This window comes from Brienomyrus brachyistius, chromosome 9 (genome assembly GCF_023856365.1).
Source record: "Brienomyrus brachyistius isolate T26 chromosome 9, BBRACH_0.4, whole genome shotgun sequence".
NCBI classification, from domain to species: Eukaryota; Metazoa; Chordata; class Actinopteri; order Osteoglossiformes; family Mormyridae; genus Brienomyrus; species Brienomyrus brachyistius.
Window position 1 is genome coordinate 8,707,864 of NC_064541.1, and position 14,895 is coordinate 8,722,758.

The window sequence follows — 14,895 nt, forward strand, 5'->3', positions numbered from 1 at the left end:
ACGGACCTGAAAGCCCTGTACTAATATCTCGCTTTACCAGGGGTGCAGGGAGAGAGCAGCTCTGTCCATTATACTTATAATACAGAAACACCCCTCTATACGGGGGTCACAGTACAGGAACAAGCCTCTTTATCAGCACTGGAGGCTGCTGACATCTTTTTAAGAACAAAGCGCCAATTCTTAACCCTTAAATTATACACCAAGTTGACCCTGGCTGGTCTTATGATGTCAGTAGCTGCTGTGCTGAGTGTTTAATATGCTTCGCCAATTTAAATGTGCGGATAGAGAGGTCAGCAAGGTCAATGCTGATCTGAGGTTCTGAGGAGCCGAAGTCCTGCAGATTGCAGAGAAAACGCTTTAATTAGCCGGCGAGGTGACCTACTACATAAATAATTACACGAATAAAGCATTTAAGGGTTGATCTCACCTGTTTACTGCTGGGAGCTGCATTGGAGAGTGTGTAAAACACCATACGAATAAAACGCTAAGGTTAGCATCGCGTGATACTCTTTTTCTGATGCTTTTTCTGCCTCCTGCCACAAGTGTTACAGCTGAAGCGAAGGCTATAGTGGGATTGGCCCCTGGGTGGGAAGGGGGGGCAGTGTATGTGGGCATTTTCCTGTGTTTTAGTGAAACGCAGAACTGCTCATGAATGGGTCCACGTGGGTAAATCTGGGCAGGCTGTTTCACACGCGACTGTACTGCCCCGACGGAACCCACTTCAAACAGGAAGCTGCTGCTGTGATGAAGTGGGCCAGCTCACTCAAAAAGGATGCGCTTATAGAGAAACACATTTGTGTTTTGATATTCGACTTGGTATGAGTCGGTTCTGGCAATACGTAACCCCGGCGACTGCTGTCGCTGCGCCTGGAGGCAGATGCGACCTGCTCGAATCGAGCATCACCAGGGGATACCAATTACAGCTCATCCCGGAGATGCTGCGGAGAGTCGTCGTGGCTCCTTCTTCTGACGTTCTGAGATGCTTCTGCTTGTCGCTGTGCCCGGGCTGCTCGCCGCAATGCTCTCCATATGTTCCTCAGCCAGCCGTAGTGTTATTGCCGAATGATCCTGTTCTCAACATGAAAAAGGACTGTAAGACAGGTAATAAAGTCTGCGTCTTTCGGCCTTTTATTGCCAGTGAAAATAAGGAACGTTATATACAGGACATTGTCATTAGTGATGGGAAGACAGCAGAATCGAAGCCGACTCAGTGCTGTAGCCCTTGACAGAAGCACTTATGCACAATGATTTTAGTAAACAGGTCCAACTGTGTGAATATGTAAGCATATACAGACTAATGTTCAGTGCCAGTTTCGTGCCCTGTTTGGACAAATATGTCAGCTAAGCAAATAAATAATAAGGACGATGAAGATAGTAATAATAATTTTCAATGCCATATTTGCACTCTTTACAGCAGTGGAAGAAAAGACGCCCCCCTCCCCCAATAAATGTTCCAATAAACCTACTCATAGCATGATGATCTGAAACGCCATAACTAGAGGTAAACCAATTATCTCTGTTTGTACGAACACTGAATAATTGTGTTGTTCCACTAGTTAACCAAGGAGTGTCTTTGTTTTCTCCGTAAATAAGAGGTTTTCCGCCATGGGTTGCTTATCGCCACTATTAAAGAAACATCCTGAAAGGTTTGGGGGCACAGAGAAGATAGAAAGGGCTTCTTCCAATTTGTTCTGATTACAAAGAGCAAACCAAAAATAATTAAAATGTGGTATCTTGTGCAAAGACAACTACTGTATTTGAGTCTAGAGGAAGTCAGTACAGTCGACAGTGCTGGCCTTCTACCAGGGCCATACACACACTCTCTCTGTCTCTCTGAGCACACACACACACACACTCTCTGTCTCTCTGAGCACACACACACACACACTCTCTGTCTCTCTGAGCACACACACACACACACACTCTCTGTCTCTCTGAGCACACATACACACACACACACACTCTCTCTGAGCACATACACACACACACTCTGTCTCTCTGAGCACATACACACACTCTCTCTCTCTGAGCACATACACACTCTCTCTCTCTGAGCACATACACACACTCTCTCTCTCTCTGAGCACATACACACACTCTCTCTCTGAGCACACACACACACACACTCTGTCTCTCTAAGCACATACACACACCCACTCTCTCTGAGCACATACACACACTCGCTCTCTCTCTCTCTCTCTCAGCACACACACTTTCTCTGAGCACACACACAGACACACACACTCTTTCTCTCTCTCTGAGCACAAACACACACTCGCTCTCTCTCTCTCTCTCTCTCTCAGCACACACACTATCTGTGAGCACACACACAGACACACACACTCTCTCTCTCTCTGAGCACACACACACTATCTCTCTCTCTCTCTGAGCACAAACACACACTCGCTCTCTCTCTCTCTCTCAGCACACACACTTTCTCTGAGCACACACACAGACACACACACTCTCTCTCTCTCTGAGCACACACACACTATCTCTCTCTCTGAGCACACGCACACACACTCCTTTATTCATATATATCACAATCTGTTTTATTATGAAAAAGTCCATCATTTTCATTCATATTCCAACAAAACATAAGGACAATGAAAAACTGAGAGCAAGAAAATATTACTGCACTGTCAGTTTTGTGAAAGCAGATGGAAATGTAAGAAAGGCATCTCTAAACCATCTGTTTCTCAGAAGTTACGATGTTTGAGGGGACATCTTCTCAAAATCTGTCGACACGAGGCCAGTAAACCCATGTAAAACAGTAAACCCGTGTAAAACACACACACGCACCTGCCCAGCTGTCCCCGGACACCGGCCAGCGCCATCCCACTGCAGACAGAGTTCACGTTGGGATTCCAGCTGACTGACTCCTTTCCAGGCTGGAAAAAAACCCTGTGAAGATAAAAATTGGCACAAGAGGGAAAGCTGTTCCTTGGCACTCAAACCCCATTGGAGCGTTTTGCCAACTGGTCCCAGGTCAGAACTGACCTTACATGCCTCTGTCACTGATTACTGTCTGATTTGCCATATAAGCGGCCCCGCATGCAGCAGTAAAACGAATAAATGAAAATTCAAGAGGGCATCATCAATAAGAGGAACAACTTCAGATCTCTGTGTGATTCCTCGCTGTCGCTCTGATTAATTAGCATTCTAATTTAAATTGCCAAAACAGGCTGGAGCGTCCACCTGCAATGGCGCCTCTACAGATGGAATTAGGTTTAAAGGCAGGCCTGCCATTGCTGGAGAATAATCGCAAGCTTTGGGGGCAGTCTGCCTTTCGATATACCGGCCATCGGCAAAGCGAAATCCCAACAGGCCTGACAGACATCACATATTATGAAACCGACACCGACTTGAATCTCAGAGAACCGGAATATTCCAGAAGAGCGGAACACAAGCATGCATGAAGGGACCGGACCCGTCCTTGTGCACAGGCTGCCAATGGGGGCAAACGCGGGGAGAGCCAAGCCGTATAAAAGCCCATCTCCCAGGCATTCTGGGTCTTCTGGGACTTCTGACCTCCCAACTGAGTAGAAGGTACAGGAAAGGAAAACGTCACCACTCAACTGCTCAAGGCCTTCATATCAAGGAGTCCAAATAAGAGCATTTGGACAAAATGTGTAAATCACAAGGTGCTGTACTGCTACCTGGAATCATACAGTCACCCGTGCTTCACCAAACACTCAAACACACATTCATGTACACGAACATAAACCCACAATGATGTAGTGGTGAGCAACTGAATTACCTCTAATTTGTAGGTGAAATATAAGACCTGGTTACTGGGTTTCCAGACATAAGCTGAACCACTTTAATTAACAAGCAAAAAATAAATAAAATGTGCACAAAATATATATAAAAAATGACCTTTAAAATGATTAAGGCCGGATGTGGTGTCGTACACTAAAGCTATGAAAACTGACGAAGTATATGCTGTCTTGTTTTAAAAAAATGAGCCAATGTGACGTTTCCTGTGAATTTGTTGCCCTCTAATGGCAAAATGTATGTATTTCTTAGTAACCTACGCTACATCGCTATCTGTTCGTTTCTATGGATATCTATCGCTATCCATCTTCCGGCAGCTTATTCGAGTCACGGCAATTGAAATTCGGAATCAAAATAAGCATATATTCATATTGATGTTAAATGTTGGTCCGAAAGTTTGTTTTAAACCTTCAGATTGATTACCATACCTCTGCTGTTTCTGGACTATAATAACTCTTTGTATGTTATGCAGTGATAATGTTGGTACCGCATTTGGTCACTTGCATCAATGGAACATTTGTACCTATATTTGCTTAACTGACTCTTACTATTTTACATATTTAATCGTTAGAATTTTTATTGGATCATTTTGTGTTAAGCTGCGATGGGCTGGCCCCCCATCCTGGGTTGTTCCCTGCCTCGTGCCCATTGCTCCGGACCCCCCGCGACCCAATAGGATAAGCGGTTTGGAAACTGGATGGATGGATTTTGTGTTAAGAACCTCTTTCACGGGAAACTTTATGATCAATGTGTTTAGCCAATATGCCCCCGCTGGCCCTAAATGAAGTAAAAACATTAATAAATATGTACTATGTAATCCACTGTTTGTGATAATAAAAAAGAATAGATGCAAAACAAAGTTTGATTAAAGTTGGTAGAGTACAGGGGACCATTGACCTCGGTAAGTTAGTCACTTTCTCACCACTAGGGGGCCGTAGTTACGTTGTACTGAAATGGTCCTTTGAACTACCCAAGTCAGAAGACAAGCATCTTAAACCTGTCCGTACACGGACAAACGTATCCATGGCAAGACACGTTTGTGTCCGTATATCAGCTAAACTGCAAGTGTTTAATTTTTGATATAAACTTCCTCAACAGGATGTTTACTGAACCAATTCCTCTTTTCTGAAGGCGTGTCAGCAATTGTGCGGGTTAGTAGCTGAGCCCTAGTCAAGAACAAAGGATCTAATCAGTCCCTAAATTTGAAAATCAAATCGGACAGCGGAGACCTGCCCCAGCCATGTCCCAACCCATGCAGGATAAAAAAAAGCAGAGAGGAGGGCCGAACACACACCCGTTTCACTCATTGGAGGAATCGGCTGTCCATCAAATCATATTGCCGTATAATTGGGTAAGGGCGGGACGAAACTTACACTCATTCAGAGCCGGCGCGTTGTCTCCCAACCGTATTACGGCCTCGGGGGCACCTTGGGAAAAACAAACATGTCAGGTTATGGCTTTATCATTGCAGGTTTAATATCTCCTTATTTAACCTTCCCCAGCATCTTTCACCTAAGTTTTTACTGAGTGTCCTAAAGACGAAGAACAGGGCAGGGAAAAAAATAAAGCTGTCAAAGTAATAAAGAGGTAGAGCGTGAAGCGCTAAGCATGACCCCATCCCTGTTTCTGCGACAGTCCGGCCACGGGAGTGTAAGGAGGCGTGGCTACTGATTTAAAAAAGACCTCTTACCTTACCGCTAGGAAGCTAAAAAGTACGCGGTGTACTTTCTGCTTCATGTGCCAACTGCAGGACCCGCCTGGAAAACTGCCCCGGGGCGTGGAAGAGGCGCGGGGTGGGGGCTGTGATCTTCTGAGAAACATGCACCGTCACGTGTGTCAGCCTGCATTGTCTTCATGCTGTGCAATATTGCTTCACAGGTAACACGTGGGAAGGACAACACGATTCTCCTGAACACTGCCAGTCTGTCGCTCGCTGTTTTGTTTCCTGATGTTCTGCTGTGTGATGCAGCAGCTGAGGAATTCAGCACCTAGCTGATGAATACTGGGTAATTTACCGGAGCTCTGTGCAGTGAACTTCGAGGCAGTGAAACTAATGTTTTGTGTGTGTAAGTGCAGAGTGACTAATTAGTGGAGCTGCCTGCATACCTGTGGCCCTTAACACTGGTGCCGCCTGATCTGCACTCACTGCATCTACGTCAGGCTCTGAGTCATGTCCCTCAGCTCCATCTCTTGGTCCCTCAAGCCACCCCAGACTCGGCTGACAGTGACATTTTTAGAGTGATGCCAGCACTGAAGGTTTGGGGGATGCCGGAGTGCAGCCAGGTCTGTAAAATGAAGAGAAACAGAAGTACAGGCGCCTTGAGAACTTTTTACGAATTGGGGGGTCAGTGTCAGGTGTTGTCCGTCAGAAGTTATAACCGAGAGAGAGAGAAAAACTAGCAACCACTTTAAAAATTAAAAAAGGTCTCATCTCAGTGATTTCAGCACTAACAGCCCCTGCTAGTAATTAAATGTGATCCATTTGATATTTATTGCAGATTTGTGATGTTATATTAAGGTTATATTAATCTTATCAGCACAGTGTTTTCCCTCATATATTTTTTTTAATTCAGTGGTGTTGGGTACAGGAGGTGTAAATAGCTGTAAAATAGGGTGTGACTCATCATGTACCAACTGCATCAGGGCAATGACCTCTGCTGAAAATAAAACAATTGATTTTATTTAATGGACGGCTCAGTGGGCAGCTCTGCTGCTTGGTACTTCTTGGCCTGGCACTTTGAGGCCTGCCCATAGTGTGTGAGTGTGTGTTTGTGTGTGTGAAGTTTATATGTTCTCAGGTTTCTACCATGGTTCAAAAAATGTAGAGAGGCTAACTGAATCCCTAAAGTGTGTGTGTCTGTTTTTATAAAAATCTGAAATCAAAAAACTAAAAATGTCTTGTATTTTTGATTGGCTACTTATGGTTAAGGTTAGGGCTGGGTAGGGGTCATCATGTTGGGATTAGGGTTTTTCCTACAGAAACGACCCGCTGGGAACATGGGCCTTCCCCATCCCGGCAGGCTTGCCATACCCGCTGGGATGCTGGGACCGCCCATTCCAGGCGGGCTCGCCGGACCCGCTGTGACATTCTGAACAGGGAGTTCAGCCCACCTGGCAGCCCTCACGTTGCGTCCTTTTGGGCCCCCCAGAACAGTTTGCCCGCCACCCCCTGTTGACAATGTCTCATCAGTGCTGCTGCTGGCCAGTTGTGTGCCAGTCCTATACATAGACTGGGCGATTTCCGAATATGGCCCGCGACTGAGAGAAATACCTTATTAAATCATCACCCACCCATGCTACCCATCATCATTTTAACTACCATGACATTAGCCTATGTCTCAAAGCCTTCAGCTTGGCTAGCATACACAATATCTGCTCTGCTACACATGTCTGCCTGTGAGAGAGAGATGTACTTTGGCTGTGTGCACTTACAGATCTGCTGACGGTGGTTCTCCGAGCTGTTGTCCCTACCGCTGGACCTGCTGACCTTGGCATTGGAGAGGAGCCAAAGAGTGAGTGAAGGAGATGTGTGCATGTGTATGCATGAGTGTGTGGACAGGCACAGGTGTTTTATAACCTACAGTAAACATAGCTGCTTGGCTCACCCTCTGGCAGGCATCCAAGACTGTGGGGCACGGAGGACACCGTAGAAACACGTGGATTTGCTGACCAAAACACCCGCTGCTCTGGCCTGCAATGTGACTGAGCAGCTCTGGCAGACCGGTATTGGCTAATGTTGCTATCAACTGTGAGCTCACTGAACATAAGGGGCTGAGCTTTCCTCTCTGCACTCCATGCTGGCTGATAGATAAGGACTAAGCCTGCTAGTATTACTAACTGTTACAAGTTCACTGGTTCTGAACTGTTACAAGCTGGTTCTGAAAATGCTTACAGAATGACAGTGCTGTCGTCTCAGACCGTTGGATATGGAGCTGTCGTGTAATGGATTCGGGAGAGAGGTCAAATGGAAGTCCACATGTCACCCCCCTGTTGGTGTCATGTGTGCTTGCTTTCCCTTGTTGTGATGGACCAAGGATTAGTATGATTGTAAGTGAGGTAACCTCTTCCCCACTGACAACAATTAAAATCAAATCAGCACATCTTTCAATACCTTTGTGTTTCTCGTTTATGAGTGCAAAATGACAGGAAAATCAAGAAATTTCACAGTGCTTTCACAGTTCAACACAGCGTTTGCATTATTGTTGATTCACAGCTCTTGGTAAATACAGTGAGCTTCAAACTTGCTTTGGAAATGGTACCATGACCCCTGCACATGTGCTGCACAGACATCACTAATCAATCTATGCACCACCGAGGTGTTCATGATATTAGTATAGTGTCTATGAAATTAAGAACAGTTTTAGATAACACCATTTTGAATCATTTTATTTGACCTTCTACAAAAATAAAGCTCTATCTATTAAAAATGGGCACATGATGTTACCTCCAGCGAGCTGTGCGGAGCGTTACTGAAGAGACCCCCGAATCCCCTGTAAGCAGCCTGATGACCCACACAGTCACTCCGAATCTGCACTCCCTGCAAGTTCTCACTCATCTGTTTACTCATCTCTCATGCATCTGTTTACTCATTTTGCTGCAGATGGAATGTGGATGATCGTCCTGGTTATGCTACTTTTACGACGAAAGACGCCATGTGTGCAGAATGTGAGAAAAACAGAAGTGATGACAGTTTAACGTACTGAACTTCCCTCCAGAACATTTCTGACTTTCTTTGCAGTCTTGCAGAATATTGTTTTTATTTTTTTAGTGACAAGAGAAGTTAAAAATTATGATTATGTACACTGGATTTAGGGAAACGTGCAACAAATGACATAACGACTCAGCAGCAAAGTCCGCTATGGAAACGTGCCCTTTTCACCTTGACCTCATGCCTCGAGTTGAACAGACAATTTGTGTTTCGCTGGATTTCACCACCTACTCTATTTATTGCCATACGTCCTGCCCTGTTTTTTTATCTCTTACGGTGTGTTGTCATGCTGCTGTGTGGCAGCCTTAGGCGGGTGGGGGGGAGGGGTGGAGGGTCTTGTATAGTCATCTTGCATGTCGCTATTCTGAGTGGGCTAACTTGTCCCGAAACTGGTTGTTCATAATCTTCTTTAGAGACTAAACTGACCAAGATCCAGTTGTGATGGTCGTCATTCTCGCACGACACAACGCAGAATTACAACAGGACGTAGGGGTCACGAACGTTCCCCCCCCCCCGGCTAGATTTGTATAAACAAAAAATGAAAGAAACTTACTAGGAGCAGGTTTTGCAGAGCAATTGTTGCAGATTTGATCTGTGGATGCCTTGGCACTTCAGAGGACTAGAGCATCTGTGGTTTCATATAACTAGAACTATGCATCTCCAAGCAAGTTTAACCCATGCTTTTCATCACTGCCTAGAACAACTAATCTCTATAAATGAAAAACTGATAGTGAAGATACATACAAAGCAAACAGCTTCTTTTTATGATACTGCTATTCGCATGTGTATATCTCTTGTCTGATAAAAGAATTTAAGTTACTATTTTTTTACTGCTTTGACTTGTGAATTATTTACAAACATTACATTTAATTACTGGCCCTTACTGCCAAGTCTGGAGCAAAACAGGGAGCCTCACGTGTCCCACACAGGAGACTGGAATGGAGCGTTAAATGAGCACAGTGGTAGCTCCCCACCCTTAATTAATACTGTGAGATGATGAGATAGGGGTAGAGTGTTCCAAGGGACAGCCTCATCCTGGACAAAGTCTTCAGGGTGGAGAAGCAGAATTAGCCACACAGTGTGGGGCTACAGTCCTTCAAGGTGAGATAGAGAGTAAAAGAACCGAGGGATTAGCACCATAGTGATGGCCGTCCTTGTGGCATATTTTGCACCAGCAGTAAAAACACGAGACAAAACAGGATCTCATAAGTATATATAAGATACATATAAGAAAGTCACATATAACTACAGATGAAATTTTATCATTAAAGTGCAAGGGCTGACTAGTCCAGGCTTCCTCTTGTAAACAATTCTGGTTCAAAGTGGTCTGAAGGAGTTGCAGTCTGAGAACTTCATCAGCATTCCACCACATGTGAGCGTCACATCAGCCAAGATATTTTTGATGTCACCCTACCAACTCAAGATGATTCTTCTGGATATGTTTTGAAGGCAAGGGCTCAATTACCTTCAGTGCAAATCAAAACAGCATCTTCCATGTTTCCCCCCCTGGGTTTACAAAATAAAAAAAGAACCTCTTATTCCTACAGTCCATGTCTAACATTTTTTGCCTTTCATGCACCAAGGTGGCAGATATATGCTTAGCTATCAACTGCTAATATGTGCTGTCATTCTTGTCAGCTAATTCAGACATCCATATTATCTTCTAAGCTACTGTATTTTTGAGACTAGCTGGTTATCATCTTCAATCATTAAGGATTATGAAGTATTTCGACATTTTCAGAAGTGTTGCCTTGGTTATTCACTAATGTCAGAAGATGAAATATTCTGATATAATTAACTGTTCACTAAAACTGAATATTGTATCTTCTGTTCAGAAAATATATGACCTTTTGCACTATGCAAAAAGTGAAACACTAATTAGTGTGTAAGGTTTCCTTTCAAAGGAAAAATGTGCGAGCATTAACTAGTAACTTGCGAGGCGGCGGCGTTGCATGTCTGGGAAATGAAAATATAGTGGCATCGTTTCCTAAGAGTTTGTTTCAACAGAATTTGTTCTTTTTCACGGCCGCAACCACTTCCGGCTAGGCAGATCACTCCACACACACAAACACACACGCACATCGAAAGCAGTCTTAACCACAGGTGTTGTTTAAGTAGTGAAAAGCAGAGAAGAAAAATACCATGAAGAGAAGTTACTTTTGGCAGCTTAGCAATTCCACCGGCAGTGCTACACTAACATCGAAAGGAATAACTGTCGAAATAAGTGCAAGAAAAGTCAAGGCCAACCTATTCTTTGTTCCTACTTCTGCATTACGTTTGCAGATATTTAAAGGCGTCACATTCTGGTGTCTGCAGCAAAAAAAAGAAAAACGAAAGCTTGTAACGGCCTGTCGTTGCCGTAACAAGGTTGCACATTAAAAAATAAATACACACCCTGTTTTTTTTGTATTGCAGCACCCCCTTGACACAGCAATCAGACAGCTAGAGCATTCCTGTAACGCTCCCCAGGGGCCCGGGACAGCTGTTGCTGGCCAGAACAGACAGGGATTGTTGTCCTGACATGGCTTCACCCCCCCCAGTTTATATCGTAATTAGCTCTTATTGACTAGAGAGGGGTGTGGAGGCTGTCAGCGGGGGCAGCTCCAGGAAAACATGGGCAAAACGATCTTACACTGCCTCGCAAACTTATGAATACACTTAGAAAATGCTTTATTTTTAGCTACCCGATCTGTGTGGTAAACAAGCGAGCTTGTCGCGCGCACATGAAGTCGGCGAGGCGTAAAACGCGGGCGCTGCAGCGGAGCACGCGGGCCGCACGGCTCCCCCTGCTCGGCCTTATATGGCTATCAGGGCACCAGCGGGCGGTCCGCCGCTCGAGTTTCGCGTCTCCTTTGGCTTGACACCGGGGCGATTCTTAGAAACCCATCCCCTTTACGAATAGAGTCCAGCTATATTTATAATACTCCTCACTGGCAATTGTGTTTCCGTGAGAGCTCGGGGCCATATTGTTAGTAGTTTCATTCGTGTACAGCAGTGCTTTTGTCTCCGATTATTTGCCGTTGAAACTTTAATCTGGGCGTACCATACACTCGTTATCGTCGCAGACCGTTTAACCAGAATACGGACAGTTTTGCATTAACCCAGACTCAGGCAGCGCAACGTGCTTTAACCACATCCTGAAACGGCTCATTTCTTAAATCACATAGGTTAATCCTTGGAACCAAACCTCATCGATTTCACATTAAAATGTTAAGTTCGTTTCAAATGAGTTATATCAGATTGCACAAATAATCAATACTTCTTAGACCAACGATTACATATGTGTGGCTGCAACGTTTCTACTAAAACAGTCGGTCTTCATGACCTGCTTTTGTTTCGCTGCCTACAGAAGCAGGAGGTCAAGGACATCCGGTTAAACGTTTAGTTGATATAACAAAGACCACAAGATGCCTACTCGCATGGTCGTTTGTATTTCAAATGATAACACAACATTTTTACATTTAACCGTCTCAAATGCCACATATTTCGATACTCCGTCAAACTACGACGGTACAGTGGTTACTTGTACAACAGACAGTCTAAACCGAAACCTTCCCATATGAATATTAGATTTTGTACCAATTTCACGGCTTAAATCCTTTTTGTTTCTATAAACAAGACACCCTGCAGTTAAATTATGTAACGCTAGGGCTGACGTTACATTCTGAAGGACTACGATCTGGCGTCGCAATGGGGGGAATCGTTAAGTTTACAGTCATTGAAAAATAGTATGAAGCGTCCAAAATATTCGAATCCTTAATAAATCGTATTTTTGAGTTTTTAAATACGTATTATGTGTGATTCATATCATTTTATTAATTTCCGTGATAATAATGGGTGTTGTAATTCACGCCCCATCCCTGCTGAGAATGGTATAATCCGGATTATGCGTCACCCATTGTTTACAAATCAAGCCCGAGGAGTCGCCTTCCGACGGGCAGCGTGGTGAGAGTAGGGGGGCAGATTTTTCCACCCCATTCATTTTTAAAAATAAACGGCAGACCTTTGAAAGGACGCGGACATGCCATATCGGAAGGAGAAATACATTTTCCTGGAGCAGTCGGTAACGGTGGATTCGAAGGAGGTAGACGCGCTGGTTACGAAGATCGGCGAGGCTTTGCAGCTGCATAACAATGCTGGTGCGAACCCGAAGGCGGCGTCATGTTTCCACGGTCTGAACGGCACCGGTACCGGCACCGGAAGCGTTACGCAGTCCAACAGCAACAACAACAACAACAACAACAGCGCGGCGTTGCACAAGCGGACTGGCTGCTGTGTCCGGCTCCGGAACCGGGGACTACGGAGCCGGGCCAGTCCATACACTTTACCCGGGTCTAGTGATCAGGAGTGGGACCGCTTTAGGACCTGGAACCGTAAGGGGATCGATGTCCCCGGTGAGGAGGATGATCCCCACCGACTGCTTCAGGAGCTGATTTTGTCCGGGAACCTAATAAAAGAGGCCGTCCGCCGGCTTCAGTTCTCTGCATCGGAGAGTGTGGAGCATTCAAAGTCCGCCGACAATGTCCATTGCTGATTGGAGCTGCGGGGCCTTTAAAAAATGCCACCTTTTGTTTGAATGGACTGGATAGCGACAGGAGAAAACGTGCTCGCTGTTCTGGAGGCTTTACAGCCTATACAGGCAACAATAGCCGGATGATGTCTGGCTGCCAAGATACACGTGCTATACTGTTAACAAAGTGTAGATTATTTGTACAAGTATGACATGATGTTCGAAACGGGTCTGTTTAAAACAAATGAACTGTCTTCGCGGATGAAATTGTTTCTTGTTGCTGTCTGTCTGGGGAGATTGACACTGGACGACACTGGTCTTGTTTACACCTCTGCCCAGCGCAATCAAGGGCGCCCTCGGTCTACACAGCGTGTTTGTTTTGGTTCTTTTATATTTGGAACGGATTGGATCCAAGGTCTTCGTATCGCCCATCAAGATGGACTTTAAGGAGCCATGTGTTTGTAAAACCACATGCATTGAAACAGTTTAGAAGCCACATCGTGTACCGATAGAGAGGACAGGGGAAGTAGTATTTCCAGGATTCAACGGATGTTTCTTCGAAATGGGTGGCACCCGGTAGGCGGTGCTGTATGTGGGGGGTGGGGGGTTACTGTAAAACAGGGGTTTTTGGTGCTCAGACCCTTCGATTCGAATCCCGTCCTGGGCTTCGGCTGGGTTTGATTTGCACCATGTAAAGTACCGACTGGGTTCTGTACGCTTCGCAACGAAGTACATTTTTAAAAACACGTTTCCTGGTTCTTCAGGACGTCGGTGTCTTAAATAAACGGTGTTTTGCAATATACCCTTGGGCGTTTTTGTTTTGATTTAAAACGTTTGACTACCAAAGTGCCACGTCACTAAATAGAGCACCCACAATTTTCTAAAATAATTTATCTTTCTCGGGTCAGTGTTACCCATTAAGTTAAGAGCAACCTATATCCATATTTATTGTTAACTTCGACTTTTTTTGGTCATGTTCATTTTTATGCATTCAGCACAACTGAACTCTTGCAAGCAAATATTAAGAAAAGAACATTTCGATATTCCTGTCGAGATGTTATTCAAGTAAAGTGTTTTTCGTCTTGCAACAAATGATTTGATAGTCCACCTTTTTATTTCTAGACATGAACAGTGTGAAATTTTACCTGACATCAGTTCATTTTAAAATAGTTTAGAAGTAATGACTGTTTAAAAAGTTTATTGGAATAAACACGACCTCCTCCGTTTATCATTAGCGTTGTGCTCGGGTTACAAGATGCATATATATTTTTGGATTTAACCTCTTCATGTTTTTGTGTGAGGTTTCATTAAAGTATAGAGTAGCTTACCCAATTATCACAAATATAAAGATGAGTTTACTTTAAAAATAACGCCTGGCGATATATTGCCTTAAAAATATATTCCGTACTCAATTATAGCCATCCATCCATTTTCTAAACCGCTTATCCTACTGGGTCGCGGGGGGTCCGGAGCCTATCAATTATAGCCAAATGTATTAATATTAATTTATATTAATAACCAGAATCCCAGTTTGTGACCATAGACTTGACAAATGGCTCAAGGATGAATGGATTAAATGAGGAATATTATGTGATATGAGACTATTTACAGTTATTGAGCAGAGACTTTTATCCAAAGCCACAAACAATTGAAAAAGTAGCGATATCCAATCCCTGGAACAGCTGGGGTTGAGGGCGTGCTCAAGGACCCAACTGCGAAATCACTACGGTGACAGGACTTGAACCGTCACCCTGTCACTTACTAGCACAGTATCCTAACCCCCCACCGAGTCAGACACTTCCCCACAGACGAAGCTCAGGAGACAAGTGGCCAATTAACATTGCATCACGCTTATGGTCCTACGAAAACGTGGATCAGAACCACCTGTCCATTATTTTAA

The 14,895-nt window shown here is 44.4% G+C and overlaps 1 protein-coding gene and 2 long non-coding RNA genes across 5 annotated transcripts; 2 read left to right on the top strand and 1 right to left on the bottom strand.

Moving 5' to 3' along the window:
- Positions 1-1,110: 1,110 nt before the first annotated feature.
- LOC125749228 (uncharacterized) lies at positions 1,111-9,108 on the bottom strand. Its single transcript, XR_007399805.1, has 4 exons — positions 9,039-9,108; positions 5,884-6,062; positions 5,468-5,587; positions 1,111-5,204 (listed from the first exon to the last, which is right to left on the bottom strand). It is a non-coding gene; the product is annotated as an uncharacterized LOC125749228 (long non-coding RNA).
- On the top strand, positions 5,478-9,040 carry LOC125749229 (uncharacterized). Of its 3 annotated transcripts, XR_007399808.1 has the most exons (5): positions 5,478-5,570; positions 5,656-5,783; positions 7,212-7,289; positions 7,393-7,824; positions 8,378-9,040. It is a non-coding gene; the product is annotated as an uncharacterized LOC125749229 (long non-coding RNA). The 3 variants fall into 3 exon arrangements; XR_007399807.1 differs by lacking the exon at positions 5,656-5,783 and having other exon boundaries at positions 5,532-5,655; XR_007399806.1 differs by having other exon boundaries at positions 5,550-5,783.
- A 2,240-nt stretch (positions 9,109-11,348) lies between the features above and the next one.
- LOC125749226 (glycogen synthase kinase binding protein) lies at positions 11,349-13,797 on the top strand. The gene has a single exon (XM_049026279.1). It carries the CDS (start codon positions 12,507-12,509, stop codon positions 13,017-13,019), a length of 513 nt encoding a protein of 170 aa, XP_048882236.1. The 5' UTR covers positions 11,349-12,506; the 3' UTR covers positions 13,020-13,797.
- Positions 13,798-14,895: the final 1,098 nt, after the last annotated feature.

Excerpts from the sequence above, each read along its gene's own strand:
- LOC125749226 (XM_049026279.1), top strand. The coding sequence starts at position 12,507 with ATGCCATATCGGAAGGAGAAATACATTTTCCTGGAGCAGTCGGTAACG.